We start from the raw sequence: 19,802 nt of genomic DNA on the forward strand, positions 1-19,802 counted from the left end.
ATATATCTTCTTTTCAAGGCAATTCAGTATAATTTGTGTTTACACAACACTGTTTACAAATATTCTAACTGTAAAATCCATGTGACAATAATAGAAATATCTTCCAGATCAGTGAATGTTTGGGAGTGTGTCTCACACTATGGAATATATTTAACTCAGAGGACTCACAGCAGAGAATTTTAAGAAAACTGCTGCAATATGAAGAAATGGCAGGGATGATTTAAACAAGGCTTCATAAAAATTTGTCCTGGTTGAGCTTGCCATGCATTCTTAATTCACTCGAGTGATAGCAATCAGGTCACAAATAGAGGGTGTGGGCCAGGGTAGCACAGAATAATGAGGGCAGGTAGTACCGGGAACAGAAGCAGGAACAGGAAAAAAAAAAAGGTGATAAAATCCTTCTTTGTGGTGGATCTTTGCTTTGCGGATAAAGTCGTCCTTATTACCATCAACTCAACAACTCTACTATATTTATGCTTCTCAATACGGCTTGAAATTCTTGTGGAAATTCCAAGCTTCCTGAAAGGAAACATTCTGGGTTACCCTATCTTTTAGTTTGAATAATAATAGGTTTTTCAAAGCCCATCCACCTGCAGTCTGTGGTTTGTGTTTGTGTATGTGTGTGTTCTATGAACACTCAAATAAGAAAGCAAAGCATAACCACCTACTTTTGGACTCACAAACAGAGTGCAAATGGGAAAAATGCATTTATTTATAAAAGAAAAATTAAGAGTCACTTGGAAGACATGATTTATTACCACCAAATACATATTGGGCATTGTCTAAAGCACTTATAAAAGATTGTTTTTTGACTCCTGGAAGGGATCAATTGGCTCTTCATGTTCCCATTTTGGATGTGTCCATCTATATGTAAGTGTTCTCACACACCAAAGTCTCTTTTATTTATTTGAGGCAGTTGTTCCTGGGTTCCTCAAATAACTATACACTTCATCAATCCATTGTCTTGCGGGGTATACATGGAAAAATATTGTGTTCTTGGAAATACCTTACACTTGGGCTTTGATGTCCCACATGAGTCAATGCATAATAAGGGACTTCACAATCACGGGTTTGCAAAATTGATAATAAATATTAGCTCCCAGCAACAAAAGAAGAAATCTACATTCCTGTTGTGTTCCCCCTTGTCCTTCCCCAAACAAATCTAGAGAACCAATGGGGACATCTGCTGCTACTCTATTCTGATGGGAAATTATCTTCGACTCTGAGATTTATACTTGAGTGTTGGAATAAGACCTAAACTAGAATGAGTTCTGTCATGCATTTTTTTTTTCAAAGATTTTATTTATTTGTTCAACAGACAGAGATCACAAGTAGGCAGAGAGGCAGGCAGAGAGAGAAAAGGAAGCAGGCTCCCCGCTGAGCAGAAAGCCTGATGCGGGGCTTGATCCCAAGACCCTGGGACCACGACCCGAGCCAAAGGCAGAGACCCTAACCCACTGAGCCACCCAGGCGCCCCTTTGTCATGTATTTTTATGGCTTATGCTACCTAAAAACCATTTCTAGGTTAATTTCAGTGAAGAAAACCTGCCAGGAGATTGGGAATGTCTTCCAAATACTTAAGCAAATTTTGTGTTGAAAGTGAACTGCTGGGTGCCTGTGTGGCTCCGTCAGCTAAACGTCTGCCTTCAGCTCAGGTCATGATCCCAGGGTCCTGGGATTGAGTCCCATATCAGGCTGTCTGCGAAGTTGGGGTCTGCTTCTCTCTCTCCCTCCACCCCTACCCCCTACTCATGCTCACTGCTCTCTTTCTCTCTCTCTCTCAAATAAAAAAATAAAATCTTAAACCAACAACAACAACAAAAAAAGAAAGTTAACTGTTGAAAGGCTATAACTATGTGCTTTTTAAATGAGACTTCTGGAATCAAGGGACATAAAGCCACTGCCAAATGTTCATGACCCTCCTCCCCTGCTTAATAAAGGCACCTTTACTTCACCAGAAATAAAATTTTATTAGTAACATGTCAAATATGTTTTAAAATACAGTTACCTTTCTTCTTCCTCTCAGTTTAAAAAACAATCCAATAAAAACTCTAAATCATGACCCAAATATTTTTAAATGTGAAAATGACATATTTTAGATTATGTAACAGATACACAGTTTCCCAAATAAATGTTGTAGAACACCATCTGCTTGATATTTGGGTGCATTCCCACAGAACTAAATTTCTGCTTTTTTTCCCCTTCATTAATGGCTTATGACAAATTTTTGACACTATATTCACAATAGCTATATCAACAATTTATGACCAAAGGAGAGCTTGACAAAAACCACTTGGCATGCTCAAATTAGACAATTTGTGCAACTCCCTCATTCACACCAATCGTCCATCCCTCATTTAGACACTGACTACTATAGAGAAACAATGAGTCCATAGCAAGGGGAGGGTTTCTCATGGACTAAAGCTCAAGAAAGAGTTCAAAACAACAAGTTGAAGATCCAGGTGCTGTTTTTTCAGCTTATGTTTACCCAATTGTTCAGCCCATGTATTCACTGACAAGTCTGAATTTAATATCGAAAGTTTTTAGAAGGTCTTCTCAGGTTTGGCCAAGCAAGAACATGCCAAATTCTTCTTAACTATGAACAAAATTTCACCTTTGCTGTAGGGTTAACAAATAGAGCTCACTTATCTGGGTATAATCAAGAGAAAGCAACCTAGAAGAAAAATTTATCATGTGTCATTTCCTGACTGATAAGAACGGTACATGACTACATCTATGTTCCTTTTTTGCACTTGATGTAGATAAAATTTGTATGAGAAAACATTTTGTGTGCATTTTGGTATATAAAATATTATAATATTTGTGGCCAGTTTGGAAACTTTATCTTTCTTTAGATTAAAAAATTCTATAGAAAACAGACACAAACTCATATTCTTTGAAAGGAATCAGAATATAGGTTTGTATGTATATTCAGATTTTCAAAATGATTGAGAGCTTTATTACCCAAAGCGTGGTTGGTAGACTGCAGCACCCACGTCACCTAAGAGATGTAAGAAATGCATATTCCCAGGCCCCATCCCAGACCTACTAAAAGGAATTTGTGTTTTGACAAGATCTCCAGTGACTCATATGCACAAGAAGTTTTGAGAAGTGTTAATGTAGAGGAATGTTCTTTATCTACCCAACTATAGAATAATTCTTGGGGAAAGATAGAACTATGCTAATAGGAAAATTTTGTTCAAATTGTTCAACCATGAATGTAACAACTTTTAGACATGATCCACTTAATAACAAAAAACAAAACACCTGGAACATGTCACATTGCTGATGTATAAAATGAAATTTGAGAATGGGAAAATGTAAATTAAAATTCTATATTAGATAATAATCATGAACTGCTTGTATTAATTGTACATAGTCTTTCACTTTTTCCAATCTAAGGTATTTTCTTCAGCAAAACTAAGGTATTTTCTTCAGCAAAACATACACAAGTGATAACTATTACACTGAACCCTAGAAATGTGAAGACTACCTTAGTAGTCAATTATTTAATGACTATTACAATAGTTTTTTAAAGAATTATATCAAAAACTAATGAATTCTACTTTGACACACTTTGGAAACCTTTTATCAAAGGGGAATTCAACCAGTACTGCAAATTGTTGCTTTCTTCTTCCAAGTATCTTTGAGCAATTCAATATCAATGCTGGGGGAAGTAGGAAGGTGAAGAATTAGAACCCAAACCTCCCCTTTCCAGCAGACTGCAAGGTCTGGGGTTGGATTGTGATTCAGAGTGGAGGGAAGGAAGAGCTGGTTCCAGAGCTGATGTAAAGAAATCCCTAGGTTCATTCAAGCAGCTCACTACACAAGGCAAATTAAAGAAAGTTGTCCTTCTAACCTTGACCACACTATATACAGCTCAAACGCTGTGATTTCCTGATTTTGGGTCTCCTTCAAGGCTCTCCTTCACATGAGTAGTATTAGCCTGATTTCCCCTACAAATGAACATGAAAGCTGGAGAATTGGGAAAGAAGGAATTCTTCTGTACTTGCACTTGTCACCTATCTCCCCTACAATCTCTGTGCCCCAGGAATGAGCTAAAGCCAGCCACACTTGCTGTCTACAATAGTGGCTTTCTATTATGCTTACAAGTAGAAAATATGTTGCCAAGCAGAAGGTACATTGCTTTCCTTCTAAGATCAAGGCTGGTAGACCTTCCCTTCTTGTGGATCTTCTTAGCTATAAACACTTTTGGAGACACATGTTTGATAACCATCCCATAGTTTAGAAAAGAAAAATGCAAGTACTACTCCCAATACTTTAAAAACAAAACCAAACATCTTTGAGTTCCTCTCTCATCAGTGAACTGCTTGAGCAAAGGGACTGTGTATCATTCACCTCTGTATCCCCAACCCTGGCACAGTGTCTGACTCATAGTGGTTGCTTCATAAATGATGGCAAATTAGACTTATTTCCAACTCCTCTAGCACTGAATTATTAAATCTTGGATTGTACATTGAAATCTGATCATATGTTGGAGCTGATCCATTTATATTAGACCATTAAGTCTTTCTCCTAACTTAATTATGTCACAGTAACATCACATTTCAAATAATACATATGTTGAATAAAATCTGGTCTTATGCATCACTGATGAATGAAAGAAAGTATCAGTAGGTTATGCATATCAGGTTTTGGGAGTGTACAGCAGACACGAAAGGTCAAAAAGCGTAGCAAGTAAGCAATGAAAAAGCTTTCTCTTTCACTTCCTAATACTGTTTTTAATTTGTCTGCACCCCTCCAACACACTTTTTTCCTTCCTCATCTCTTCATTTTCCTCTTATCTCTTTTTTAAAAATTTCTTCTTTACTAGGCCTTCAGGCTGAGGACCCTTATGTAAGAGTGATCAAGATTACCAAAGGCATTCAGATTTACCATCCTGTCTTTCTTACTCTGATGGCTTTTGTTACCAAAGAAAGGACGTCCACATTCAAGGAAGTTGTAACTGGTCTCCTACCTTTCACTTCTCCCCTAATAGAGCATGTGAGATGGGGTCAGCAAAGCAGATCTCTATGGAGTCCTTCTGTGTATCGGTTTGCCACGGTAGAATGACAGCAATCTTATTGATTCAGAGAAGTTTACATCATTTAAATACAAATTACTGTTTTTTAAAAAGTCAAGATAACATTAGTCCACTCCTTACCTATGAATTGCTTATTGGAAAAGAAATTAAATGCTTTAAAAGATATTTTTAAATAACTTGGTTTGAAATCATTTTTTTAAAAGAAAAGCATATTCACAAATACCACTGGTTTCTAAGACAATTCCTTCTCTACATATGTATATATAGCTCAGAGAGCTCAGTTAATGACATCATCAAATAAAACAGACTTTACCTCTGTTGCTGGTTCACTGCCCAAGAGTTGTTACTCTAAGATTTCTGACATACCCTAACTATTAAAATTTCATACTTTCTTGGTAATTTTTCTCTCCCTCTCTATTCTATTCCAAAATTACATTTCTATCCTCCAACAATTTCGATGTATGGCAGTTTTGTCAGTTGTATCAGTTTGCACTGGTGTGTTTTTCTTACAGATATTGTCTTAAACCAAACCAGGTGTTTCTCTCAGGTTAAAAAAAAGTAAGTTAAAACTATTAGAGAACTAATTCTATTTTTAAATTATATGTAGTATAATTATCCTATCTAATTTGGAATCTATTCAATTAATACCCTCATTGTTTAAGAAATCTACTTTTTAAAAGAAGTATTCTTAAAATAAGATATTTTATAGCAGTGAAACAAAGTTTTTGAACTTTGGTGCCAAATTTTGCCCTTAAATTAATTTTTAAATATTTATATTTATTTCAAAGCTATCTCACCATTCAAACAAAATTGCCTTTAAAAATTAGCCCCAGTTATAAGTTTTCCATTTGTTCTAAAGTATTTTTTAATAATTCTGATTGAGCAACTAAGCACAAACCTGGTACTTTTATCAATTATAGATCTATATAATCTTCAACAACACATGCTAATTAGGGCACCAATATTTATACCAAAAACATCCACATGACTCACCTGATGATTCAGTAAAGGGAACAAATAGTGAATTGGAACTAAAAACAATATTCTCTTGAATAAAAAAAAAAAAGACTTCTTGGTCACAAGATGGCATTCAACTAGGGAAGGTACAATGTTGACAATCACCATATTTAGATTTGTGAAAGCATATGATCGCCGAAGTCCTGTAATACCTTCACGTAAAGCAGTGTCCTTGATTTTTCTGAAAGCACATTAGTAAGCAAATTGTTTCCAAAACCCTTTAACAATGTTCTTCTATGTCCTGTGCAATCCTTGTTTTAGATTCTTATCTTCATTATCATAGTCTCTCTAACACTCATCTTGGGTCTTTGGTATTTCTTGAATATACCTTTGGCACCTAGTTTTCCCAATCTGTTTTATCGGTTAATGACAATTCTTTAAATGATATGCTCCATAGAACATAACTTCAGACACTGAAATCAGACATCTCACTCAAACCTCAAAGAACATTAGGAACCACTTCAAATAATTTCAGGAATCAATCCAACTTGTTAAATAATTATCTTTCAAATTGCAAAATATAGGGACTTATCTAAACTTCACCATCAAAAGCATTCTGAAACATTTTGTCAAATAGTGAATGGTCAACTACTGTACAAAAATCAGTGCAAAGTTTCATTTAGGCAACCCTAAATGTACTCTTTGATGAAGAAATAACATCATGTAGAACTTCTGTTGTTTTCACCAATTTTTGCAGATAAGACTTTTTAAAATTATCAACCTATTAAAAACAAATTTGACCTGCCTACCCTTTTCCTGAGCTTCACAGCCTGTAAAAATGACATTATAATAAAATGACATTATAAATAAACTCTTAACTGAAGGCCCACCACAAACTTTAACTGACCTCTAGAGCTTACAGATAAGGCTTATCTGCAAGGCTCATTCTATTAAATTTTACTTTTAAGAGAAATGTCTATCAAGCCAAAAATAAAATAAAATAAAATGGATCAGTTCGGAGTAATCTGGTTGTTACATTCAGCAGTTAAGTTGCAATATGTTTGCCCCATCTTGAATTGCCACTAACGGTAAGACGAAAATGGTGTCAAACAATTATTTGGCGCAATGTTTGACAAGCCAAGGCTTTTTCAGAAAGAACCTATCTTCCCCTCATTGTTTACAGAAAACAAAATTTGTTCCATACTTAATATTTAAGGACACCACATTATCAGTTCAATGTCGTTTTTTGTTATTTGCCACTAAGAGTGGCAGAATTTGGAAACAGGGGGCTTAAAAGTTTAAATCCGTAGAAGAACTTAACCTAGGTCTCCTTGTACACATCATCTTATCTTAAAAAGAGCATAAAAACCTTTGCCTGTAAAGCACTTATTTGCTGCTTTATAGTATGTGGACATATTTTCAATGTGGATGATACTAAGGACCGCTGAGTAATAACCAGGGTTCTCTCCACTCAGTTCAGCATGCATGTCAACTTTGATCTCAAGTGCACTGGTAATTAGTGCCTTATTTTAACATCTTCACTATAAACAGTTCAGGCATTTAGAAACAAAGTATTGATGAACTTAACGGTTACTTTAATTCATTTTATAAATAAGCAACTGAGAATTCTGCTCCAAATGGCTGCTAGTGTAGCCCATTCCATAAATGGCATTCTCCGAAGCATAAGGCACAATATGATATGAATGCAGCTCTTCATAATAAAGAGACTGAGAACAGCATTCCTGTACCATGAACTTCAGCCGTTTTCTTGTATCAGAATAAGCAGTCTTATAACAGGGAGCTTCTTTAAAGTATTCATAGCTCTCTTTCTCCGTCTCTAGATGTATCTTCCTCAGCAAATTGTTAATTAACACAGACCTTCTTAAGTAGGTTTCTGGGTCTTCAAGAAACCTGAGCTTCTCCAGAGAAAGTTTGAGAATGCAAGTCCTGTCCTCAGGCAGTATCAGGTGCTGGAAAGCAAATACATCAGATCTATGTTTTAGAAAATGAAAACCAGAGCTTTCGCGTTGGACAAGACTCATAAAAAAGAAAAGATAGTGATAAGTAAACCCTTACTTTTGGAAAATACCCATGGTAATCTTGATGTAAATCTTCTTCTTCTGCATATTTTCTCTTAAAGTAGGCTACTTTCGACGTTGTTAATGTATATGTTAATACTTTTGTTGGATAAGCTAAACAAAATAAAATAATTGGAGAAAAGTCAGATTTTATTGTGGCACAGAGTATTTTATCATATAAGTTCTATTTATAAAAAGAAATTGTTGACCCTGGAAAATAAAATTCTATCTTCGTTCATTGAGCAACGTGTTCAAGTAGTCTGGAGCAGTTCTCTGGTGACCGAAAAGCCTCTTTGCAGGCAAAAGCCACTATTCAGACCCAAAATAGATGTTTCAGGTTGGAGAATTATATTCATTTCCTTATGTAGCTCCTCAGAAATAAAATACTTACCAATCTCCTATTTAATTCTATTCCATTTAATGTCAAAATATGCCAAAATTTGAAATTGATTCACAAAATTAATGGAAAGAGGTAAGTTAGTTTTTGTCACTCTTTGAGTTAACTACCTGATTTACGAAGAAAATTCAATGTTTCTAGGTTAATCAAATTGATGTAAAACGGTTGGCAATGCAATTACAGTCTAAAGAAATAATTATGAGTGTCTATATACAATCCCCTATGATATGATCATGGTATAACCATCCTTACAACATAAAGGTTAATCATATGGAAATGAAAGGTTTAAATAACACTCTGACTAGAAAACTTGACCTTGATATATAATATTAGAATGTGAAAATCTTTGTTCTCTCCTTTAAATTCTATTGCTATTCAGAATTCTGACTTGCTTAAGGAAGGACATTAGTATTCTGAAAGCCTATTTGCAGAATCATTTGGCTTAAAGGGAGTTCCTAGAGCACCCTATAGGTGGTGCTCTTATCAAAGAAAACAGGCAAGTTCAAGCTTAAAAGTAAAGGAGGCATCCTGGTTAGTACATACTCATTCAACCTCAGAGGACTGAATCAAAATAAATACTCATATTTATATGTTTATATTTATATTTATACATCATCAATTTTACTTTTAATCCATATATTCAAATACATCTACATGTTGAAACTATTTGATTCACAAAATGAGTAGTTTATTAACATGTTAAATTTACGATGAAGACATTTGATGTTTTTCCTCTGTCTTAAATTTTAAAAATCTTAAATGTTAAAAATGTGCACTTCAAGAACTTGCTTGTTCTAGTTTTTCTTCCAATTCAGAGACATCTGTATAACACTTCCTGCAGCTTGTAGTAGCTGGATGGTTTTCCTAAACCACTAGGAAAAGCTATTATAAATCACACCTAAAACATTCCAAATTTTCATTGATACCAGTATGGACTGTAAACCCAAAAGAGTCTTCAGTTAGAATTGGTATGATTTGCAAGGGCAGTAAGAATTTTAAAGCACTGATTGGTCTGACCTAAAAAGAGACAAATGTACAATGATCATTCACGAAGACAATAGTTGCTACGGTATGTATGCAGTCTCTGAGTTCAACAAGCAGAATTCGATTTATATGGAGTTTTCACAGACTTCAAAAAAAGTTGGGGGGAAAAGAGAACAAAATGGAGTATATTGAAAACAAAGAAGATATTACTGAATCCAGTTTTCTCAAGATCTGTTTTGGGTTGTTTTTTTGTTTTTGTTTTTCGGTTTTCTGGAGCTTTTTTGTAAACTGAATTTTCTTATACATATTTTTAAAGAATTTAATCAAATAATTGGCTGCGGCTTTGTGTTATTCTGTGATGACCATTCATTATTGTGACTGAACTCTTTTTTAACTCTTTGGTTGATGCCACAGTGGTTTTCAAATGTTGGAGAGCATCAGGCTCATCTGAAGGGCTCCTAAGAACATAAATTGCTCGCTCCCACCCCCCCCCCCCAGAATTTCTAATTCAGTAGCCCTGAACTAGGAGCAGAAAATCTGCATTTGTAACAAGTTTCCAGGTGATGCTGAGGCTGGGGGCGTGGGGACTGAATTTCGAGAGCCTCTATATTAGAGACCTCGACAGGGAGGGTAGTTGCACTACAACACCGGTAGGAAAGCAGAATATTCAGCCCATCCACTGATTGCTTTATCATCAGAATGCCAAGCAATCAGCATGATTGATTTTTTTGGTAGCTGCTGCTATTCAGCCTTGGCTATGTTGGCTTCGATGCTGTAGCATCATGAATAAAGCCAGACTGCCTTTTAACTAAGTAGTGAAGGAAGAATGAGGTCACTTTTCAACATAAATTCTGGGTTCCCATTAAGAAGTATCAATGACTCTTATTAGCATTATAGCTGGACAAGTCACTGCTTTTTTTTTTTTTTTTTTAAATAAGGTCCAGTGGCTTATCACAGTAGGAAAGGATTGATGAAAGGCTTGGAAAGAAGAATGACTTTACCATAGCAAACATTTTCATCTATACATATTTTGTTCTAATATGTGCTCATTTTATTTTCCAAAGGAATGCCATGTCTATAGCATTGAAGACCAAATTAAAACCTTCCAGTGAATGAGACAAGGCAGGACAGGTGGCAGCTTGGAGAACCGAATGTCAAAGAAACCAAGTGGAGCTCTGGGGAAGATGTTTTTAATTCATAGATCAAGACCAAAAAATTATCCTTAATGTCCCCAAGGTTCAGTAATTAAGATTGTGTTTGACTGTATTGGAGCCATTGGCCTCAGATACAGAATGTATCAGACCCTGAAAACACAGTAAATACTCAGGGGTCCAGATTGGTGTCTCAGCTCCATGGGCAACACACTTAGCCACTTAGTTTATTGCTCTTAAAAAACACCCCCAAGGGTTGTTGAAATGCTGAAAAGCTTTCACAGCTGGTACTGGTTTGACAATTACCTCCTTGCAGGCTGTTTAGCTATTTGCAATGTTTTTGGCATAAATGTTTTTAGAGGATGCTTTTAGCCACTTTGAGGCTAAAATATATAGCAAACATAAGTTCCTGCATCTGTTTTCTTGGCTGGATTGAAACTCAAAAAATTCAGAGCTGGAAACTAATTTATTGACTACCTGAGTCATCCTCCAAAGTATACAGATGAGGAACCTGTGGCTCAGAAGGGCTCCATGATTTACAATAGTTATGTGGCTACAGGTTTGGGTTTTGAAATCAGGTGGTTGAAGTGGGTTTGGATTACCAGCTTTGCTGTTTCCTAGTTGTGTAACCTTGAGAAAATTACATAGGCTCTTTACAAGTCTTATTTGTGAAGTGAGGCTAGAAATAACACTGGCTCATAGGACCATTGAAATAATTCATGGAAAATGACTGGCACCGTTCCTAGCATATAGTCAGAGGTCACTCAAATCCAAGCTCTTATTAGTGTCAATAGGCACAGACCTACCCCAAAGACACAAATCCCAGCCTGGCCTCCTATCTTAGACCCTGAGACTCCTTTCCCTCACCCACCCTCCCAGAGATACTAGATTGCAACTGGAGAGTTAAAAGACTTCAAAAGAATATTTCAAATGGTCAAGAAAAAAATATATAAAACAGGTGCTACAGTGACTCCAACAAAATGTTTCTGGATTTATGGCCACTGGTCACACATTTGGAGTGAAGGAAATGTAAATTTTTTTTTGAAACATCCTGATAATCATTTGGAGAATTAAAGTTACTCTAGATTTTCCAAAGAAATCTGCCTGTTATGATCCAGTAAACAGGGGCAAATCTGTTTATATCATTCTCCCATAAGTAAAGAGCTAACCTCAACCCAGCCTTGACATAGACAAGAAAAAATAAAATGACTTTATGTGTTCATTTTCAGTGTCCTGAGTTCTGAGAGCAGGATATAAATTATAGAACTGAGTTAGGCTGAGCCTATATTTATCTCAAAAGGTAATGCTGGCTTGGATATTCAAATAGCTTTTAATGCTGTAACCCCCTGGGGGCCTATAAAATATCTGTGCCCAGCTTAATGTATTTCATACATAAAACTCCAAGAAGCAACAAATGAGAAGTTACGGAACAGAATGACCACCTCTGTCATTAGAGTTCCAGCAGAACGATTTATACACATTTTTTAAATAAATGTTTCAAATGTAATTACAAATGATTGCTCAAGCGCTCTGCCTATTGTTCCACTCCTGCCTCCAGACAACTGAAATCCTATTATTACGCAAGTGATTTCATTAGGTACACGGCCCAGGGGCAGTACATTAAGGAAAGATCATCAGCAAATTAATTTACAAACACTTGGAGAGAACAGACCATAATAAAAGAACAAGCGCTGTCATGGCAGTCCAGTCTTTGTCTGAGGTTGAAAAGCCCAGGGAGATGGTGAAGAAGTGATGGGTTTTAACGCATCTTCATTGGAGTAACCTTTCTATTCCTTTCCCCACAATACTTTGAACTCCAAAAACTGAGCTGAGATCCTCCTAGGAGATGTGTCCATTGGTAGCCGTAGACAACAGAGGAGTCTGATCGATAGGGAGAAGAAGGTGGGGTCTAGTCTCAGATGCACAACTCACATGTTTGGTGGACAAATCATGGGCCCTGACTTCCACACTCTCTTGGATTTCCCTTTGCATGGTGTTAGCCTGGCGTGAGCCTTAAAAAGTACATGTCCCTACCTGACTAAATAATGTTTTGCTAGTCGCAAAGCTTACGGACATCCTCTCTTCAGGGCCACTTTTGTTTAGAAAGAGCTACCCCATCGGTCACCATTAGCTGCATTCTTCAGTCTTGCCACGTGGCTTAAAATACCTCAACAGGATTTTCTAGTGCTGTTCCACAGCACTAGTTCAAATGCCAGCTCTACAAGTTATTTGCTTAGTGACACTGGGCAAAGTATTTAACTTCAAAGAGCCTGAGTTTCATCAATTAAATGGTGGAACAATCTCAAAGTCATTGGCTGTATGTAAATTAAGTGAGATGCTGTTTTAAAACACTCAGTGCCTGTCACATTTCCATGTATTTTCTACTCTACAATGAAAGTTAGGTGTTGTGAGGGCAGTGATCTCATTTTTGAAATCATAGATAAGTGTCCTATTAAGCGGCACTGTGTTTGCTATAGCAAGACATCTGTCCTCTTTTCTGTGTCAAGCGCAGGACCTTGAAACATTCACTAGTGCACTCAAGAAGGCAGACGGAAGCAAGTTGAAGGCTGCAAAGCTGCTCCTTCCATAGACCGTTAGTTCTGTGATAGCAAGATTCCATCAATTTTATCCCTCAAAACCCCTTGCCTGGCACCCTTCTAGATAACATATTCTATGGAGCAGAACTCCGTGCCAGTTTTTAGCTCCAAATCAATGGAACAATCTGTTTCTTCAGATTTATCCTCCACTCCAAGCAAAAGATTGACTCTGCAGGCAGTTTAGAATTACCAACAAGTTGTAGCTCCTGGAAACACTTCTTGGGAACTTGCAGGGATACTGACAGGGAAGGACGTAGAAGAGTTTCCCCCAGACCAGCAGCATTGACTGGAACTGGATTCCATGTCCCTCTGGATAGAACTCAAGCATAGGCCTGGACTAGTAAATAAAATAACACCCTTCCACAGCCTGCCTGTCTTGTTCCACTGCTGATGGCCTCTGCACCAAAGAGAACATTATTAAGTGGGATATGACCAGCCGTGTTATCATGAAGTTAACTTGAGTTGCTGCACCAAGGCCTAACTTCTGCTATGGTCTGGCCCTGTTAACATTGGAGACCAAGTGCAGTAATTTTCATGGGGAAACTTTGTGCTTTACCTCTCCTCAGAAGCACGTTCCTTTTTTGAAGGACGATGCTCCCTTTCACTGCATCTTTCACCTTAGAAAGTGAGAACAAATCAGAAAGAAAAATGGAGAAGCAATCATATTGCAGATGCAGGTTCCAAGAAATATCTTACTGATAATGTCTAGGGAGATGTTACAACTTCCTTAGATACTCAGGTCTGTTGCTCAGAGAGGAGGGTTTTCAGTTCCTTGTAAGCAGACTGCAGAGATCTTTTGAAAAATATACCTTCAGGTTAGGGTGTATTGCTGAAAACATTTAGCCTGGTGTACCAGAACGGTTGTAGAAAAACACAAGATGGGCTAATCATTAACTTTACTCACCAAGAATATAGGAGAATTTGCCCTGGAGTTGGTGATTCTCTGCCCTCACTCATTGGCCTAATTTGTGTCACCACGCAGAGTTGCTCTGGTGGTGAAATGTTCTTCAGTCACACGGTACCTTCCTTCTAAAGACTATAGGTGTTTCATTAAATTGCACTGTGCTCAAATCAAACACTCCTCTTTGGTTAACAGCTGGTTTTATCCCACACAGCAGATACTGAGCAATGAGCCAGACAGCAGTAAACAAGCAGCACATGCAGACTCTAGGCTCTTGAGTTGTGATTCTCTTTGCAATATACCCAACTTCTCTTGATATTCATAACCCATGCTCCCTTTTAATAATCATTTAAAAAATAACACAGACTCCAAAACACCACCACGGAGATTTCCTTCAAACCTTCTAAGCATCACTGATGTTTAGAAGACTTTTGCATTTCTCCCTGCCAAGAAGACTCTTTGTTGCACTTTGATATGAAAAAAAAAAAAGCTTTACAAATTCTAGGTTTTTTAAAAGCTATATTATAACCTTGAACATAACATTAGCAAGCCCTCAGTGCTTTTTATTAATGTCCCCTTAGTCCCCACACTGAGAAATATCGCAGTGAACTAGATGGCTCTGTTATTAGCTTGTTAACATAAAAGTAACCGGAAAAAAGTCTAAAAATAATTATGTTAGACTAAATAGGGGAAACATCAAAGTAATGTATTGACATGAGTTAAACAACTTATTAGTTGGGTGGGGGTGGGGAGGGAGGCAGTGGTTGACAAGGATCAGCTCTTCCCCAAAATGGCAGGTGTCCTAATGGTGAATGTCCATGGTCAGTTTACCCCTCTGCTTCTGAAATCATTATTTTATTTCCCTTTTTCTAGGTTTCTGAAGCATATTGCTCTGACAGATAGAGCAGTCGGAACTGGTTATGCCTCAGCTTTAGAGCTATTGTAAGGGTGTCGGTGTTTTGACAGCTAAAGCCAGCTGGCGTGAATTCTCAGTGCAGAGCCCAGGGCTTTGGCATCTTGATCAAACCTTTCAACATTTCTCCATGTTTCAAAGCATCTTCTAAATCCCAGGAAAGCAGCACGACATAAAATTAAACACGGAATGTTCGTAGACACATAAACACTTCCAAATAGAATATATAAGGAAAAACTGAAATTAGAACTTGATTTCAGTTTTAACCTGCTTGATCTCAGCCTTATGTAAGCCTTACAGCCCCAAGTACAGCCCTCTTTATGACTCGAGGTATGTACAAGTACAGCCGGGCTTCCCATTGACAAGAGCAACTAAATCCTTAACCACAAATCAGTGGAATTTTTTTTCACACTCTTCCTTAGGATCTACCAATGTCTCTAGAATTAAATGCTTATTTTATAATGATACCATTTGATTTATTTTTATTTATTGAAAGCTAACTGCCCCATAACATTTTCTGATGAATGACTTGAAACAGATATGTTCATCAAAATTACACAGTATAGGGGCACCTGGGTAGATCAGTGGGTTAAAGCCTTTGCCTTCAGCTCAGGTCATGATGCCAAGGTCCTGGGATCGAGCCGCACATCAGGTTCTCTGTCCAGCAGGAAGCCTGCTTCCCCCTCTCTCTCTGCCTGCCTCTCTGCCTACTTGTGATCTCTGTCTGTCAAATAAATAAATAAATAAATAAAATCTTCTTTAAAAATTGCACAGTATACATTCTGCACATTATACATTCATGATAGAATCAAAATTAAAATTTAAAAATGCTTTTCACTTGACCTTCTTGATTGCAATAGTGGTCTCAATGAAAGGGCAGACCTGTTCATGTAAATTAAAGGGCACTGAATGATTTTTAAACTCCTATGCATATTACATAAGAGATGGGATGCATATAAATTACTAATGCAGAAGACTAATGCATATACATGAACTAAGACCTGTAGCTGCTTTTTTCAAACTTGCCTTGGATTGATAGTATGATTAGAACTCCACATACCTCTCATGGAAGATGAAAATCAATCTTATTGGTCTCCTTGGATTTGTTTCTTATCATAAAATATAATAATTGTAATGGAGGAAGGAAAAAGGGGGGACGGTGTTAGAGGCTAATGATGGATTAAATAGTCATAGCTAATGCTTCAAGTCATTAAGCTAAACATATTGTGGCTATGGAGACCAGTACTTTTAAACTATACAACTAGACCAGAATAAATTTTCAAATAGGTTTCTAAATAAAATGGTTCAATTATTTATTTTTACAAAGAGAGGTAAAGTCAGAGAACAAATGCAGCAGGCTCTATTTTCATGAATTTGATGGTAATTTTGCTAGGCTGCCTACCTACAGGAACTGCACACAGATAACTTAGTGCATGTGAAAGTGAAACACAGTACTGGAGGGCTGAGCACTCATTAAATGACTGTATTCTGTCTTGAAAACTTGATTTGGTTTAAGATGCTTTACACTCGTGAGTTTCTATCATCACAGCCCGAACGCAAATTAAATTTTTGAAAAACACCATGGTCTCCTTTTGCAACTTGGAGAATTCTCTTTATTTCCTTCATTCAGACATGCACCCGTTTGCTTATCGGGCTTCCACTTGACATGTTCCCCAAGGCAGGCTACCCAATTTGGCCCAGTCTATTCACATGGGTCTTAGAGAGGAAAATCTGCTAGCCCACAAATGTCCTTCCTACAGAAAACCTCTATTGACTTCTACCCAGCAACCATGTAGATAAACAACTCCTTATATTGATTGTGTAAGTTATGGTAAGGCTACATTAGCATTTATTTCTCTGGACAGTAATTTAGACAGTAATTTCTTTTAAGCTAGTGATTACCTGGTAAAGTTGCATCAATCTGAAAAGTATATTTGTAGGACAGCTTCAGAAAATCTGGTAAGAGTGCCCCTTTGCACAGCGAGCATTTCTCACAGCCTCAGGCTCATGAATGGCTATCTGAGGTTTTGAAACACGGAGACAGATGCAAAGAACATCCCAAGAGTCAGGACTGCATTGACTTGAACTGGTTATCAAGTCAGGTGAATGCACACAGGAGGAGGACCCTATCGAAGATGCTCGAGGTGGGACTCTTCTGGACCAGACAGATAAATAGATAAGCCTTCGAGCACACACAGTTACTTCAGTGCTCTCCAGATTGAATTTAAGCATAAGGAATCTTAATTATCCTAAGACATTTGGAAATAACTGAGTAACTAAGTTCAACAATTATTTACGGGGAGAATATCTTGGGAACATCAGCAGCAGGTTGGTCTAAAAAAAAATCAGAGTCAGATATACTGAATTTGCTTTTAAATGCCAGATTTTGTATAATTTCAAGAAATATTCTCTCTAAAGTAACAATCCAGCAGTTAACTCCAAACAGTAACTCAATCATTCTCCTTAAGATACACAACTTCTCACAGGATTTGAAAGAGCCAAATGGTACTTTTTCTTTGAAGAGAGTTTTCTTTAAAGGGCCATGCTGAACTGCACCTTTTCTACATGGATGTATGCTTACAGATCTCATCATCTTCTATATTTAGAGAGATGAGCTTTCCAAAGGAAGATAGGCAGCCAATGAGGAGGATCCCATCAAAAGAGAGGTGAGTTACTATGGTTACTTTTCAGGAGATTGAGTAACAGTGAACGGCTGCTCCCGGCCAAATGGACCCTTTCCAGAGCAGGACCTAAAAAGATTGTTGCTCCCCATACGTGTTGATTCAATTAGTCCAGACTACACGATGTCATCTGAGCCTTAACCACAGGCTTTCCATGGGTGCTTACTGCTTCCAGCTCTCCTAGCCACACACAGGCAGCGAAGTCAAAGGAAAAACACGGAGGGCTGAAAACTTCCAAACACACACCTAGTAACGACGGGCAGGGGAATCCTCGGGAACCAATGTCATGATTTTTAAAAAATGAAATCAGGTTATTCGGGACCACCACCTGGCCGTTTTTCAATCACTGAGGGCGCAGTAGGATCCCAGAACAGTCCCTATCCTCACCCTCAACGAAACGGGTCTGTTCTGAGCCTCGGGGGAGGGCACATTGCTGGAGGAGTCCAGACGTACCTTGCGAGCTGGGTCCACTGACCGGGAGATCGGCGCATGCACCTGTTTCGTAGAGGCGCGGGGCTCGGTGCTCCCTCCCGCTTTTGCGGAGCTGTCACTCTTCAGAGGGGCGCTGACAGCGGCGGCGGTGGTGGCAGCGCGACAGCGACAGCGGCAGCAGCGGCAACTGCAGCTCGGCGGGCAGCCCTGGCTCCTGCAGGTCCGTCCCTCCAGGCTCTGAAGTGCCTCTCGCTCCGGGTTCGGAACGCGAGGCGGGCGCGCAGCTGCTCTCCGCTCGCATTGGACCAGAGGGAGCAGATGTTACCCGGTTGCTAGGAGCGTTGCTAGGAAGCAATGACGCCCCTCCACAGCTCGGGAGCAACTTTCCTGCAGGTCGGGTGCGCCGGCGGGGGCTGCTGGGAGCTAGGTTTGAGAACTGGAACGAGGAGGGGCAACAAAGAGCCCCAAACAGGAGGGTCCTTTCCTCGCCTAAGTTAGGTCCGGAGAGCTGGGGAGCTGCGGGTGGGTGAGGGGCGCAGCTCGGTGCGCGGGCCCTCGGGCCCTGCTCCCGTGGACCTGGGCGGGTGATGGGGGCCGCTCCCAACCCAGTCAGGGTCACTCGCTGCAGGCCGGCCGTAGCGGGGTGTGCCCTGGGATGATAGGGTTTAGGCATGGGAGTGTGACGGCACTTGGAGCGGCTGAGGAAGCAGCAGAATCTAATCAGTGCGTTTTCAACACTGAGATCCACTGGGATGCTCTGTGCCTTGGGGCAGGACCCTAGCAATGGGAGAGAGGGAGGAGTGTGTGTGTGACCTGGGATGAGGCTTGTGGGATGAAGACTACAGGAACTTTTGTCTTCTGGGACTCTCCTCCCCAGCGTGTTCCTGTTTGTGTCTTCAGGTTTGCACGGCTGATAGATTTTGAAGAGGAACGAACTAATCGATGAAAATCAGACCAGAGTCTCATCCCTTCACTGGCTATCGCTGCCAGTACAGTGCCAAAGATTTCAGAAAATTGACCCTATGGGCCCAGATACTCCCTTTATGGTGTGGGAAGTCTTTAATTTGATCCAATGGCCAATTAAAATTTCAGGTTAATATGTAAGCTTCTTTAAACTAAGATATACAAAACAGAAAGTGCTTTTTTTTTTTTTAAAGATTTTATTTATTTATTTGACAGAAATCACAAGTAGGCGGGGGGGGGGGGGGGGCAGCTCCCTGCTGAGCAGAGAGCCCAATGGGGGGCTCAATCCCAGGACCCTGGGACCATGACCTGAGCCAAAGGCAGAGGCTTTAACCCACTGAGCCACCCAGGTGCCCACCAGAAAGTACTTTTTACAAAGAAGGTCATTCTCACAAACTGGAGAAAGTATGCCTGTTTTGATTACACTTGAGTATAAATTCACCCAAAGGATTGATTGGATTTTTTCTGATATCTCACTCAAGGCATGTTTGGTATTTGTTTTTTGTTGTTTGTTTGTTTGTTTTGTTTGTTTGTTTGTTATCATTGCCTTTTGCTGTTCGTGTTCAATGGGTTGTCATTCTTGGAGGGGTGGGATGATGAGAAGATCAAAGTGCTCCCGGTAGCCAGTGAGCCAGATTAGAGCAAGATAAAACGACAAACCTGGCAGAAGAGGCTTGTCCAAGCCAGAGAGGGAATCCCTCAGA

The 19,802-nt window shown here is 38.8% G+C and overlaps 1 protein-coding gene across 1 annotated transcript; it reads right to left on the bottom strand.

The window, feature by feature from the left end:
• Positions 1-1,950: 1,950 nt before the first annotated feature.
• Positions 1,951-18,847, bottom strand: LOC309866886 (uncharacterized protein). Its single transcript, XM_082734937.1, has 3 exons — positions 18,157-18,847; positions 8,078-8,193; positions 1,951-7,971 (listed from the first exon to the last, which is right to left on the bottom strand). Exon 1 carries the CDS (start codon positions 18,806-18,808, stop codon positions 18,251-18,253), a length of 558 nt encoding a protein of 185 aa, XP_082591063.1. The 5' UTR covers positions 18,809-18,847; the 3' UTR covers positions 1,951-7,971; positions 8,078-8,193; positions 18,157-18,250.
• Positions 18,848-19,802: the final 955 nt, after the last annotated feature.

Source organism: Mustela nivalis (genome assembly GCF_964662115.1).
Source record: "Mustela nivalis genome assembly, chromosome: 6".
NCBI classification, from domain to species: Eukaryota; Metazoa; Chordata; class Mammalia; order Carnivora; family Mustelidae; genus Mustela; species Mustela nivalis.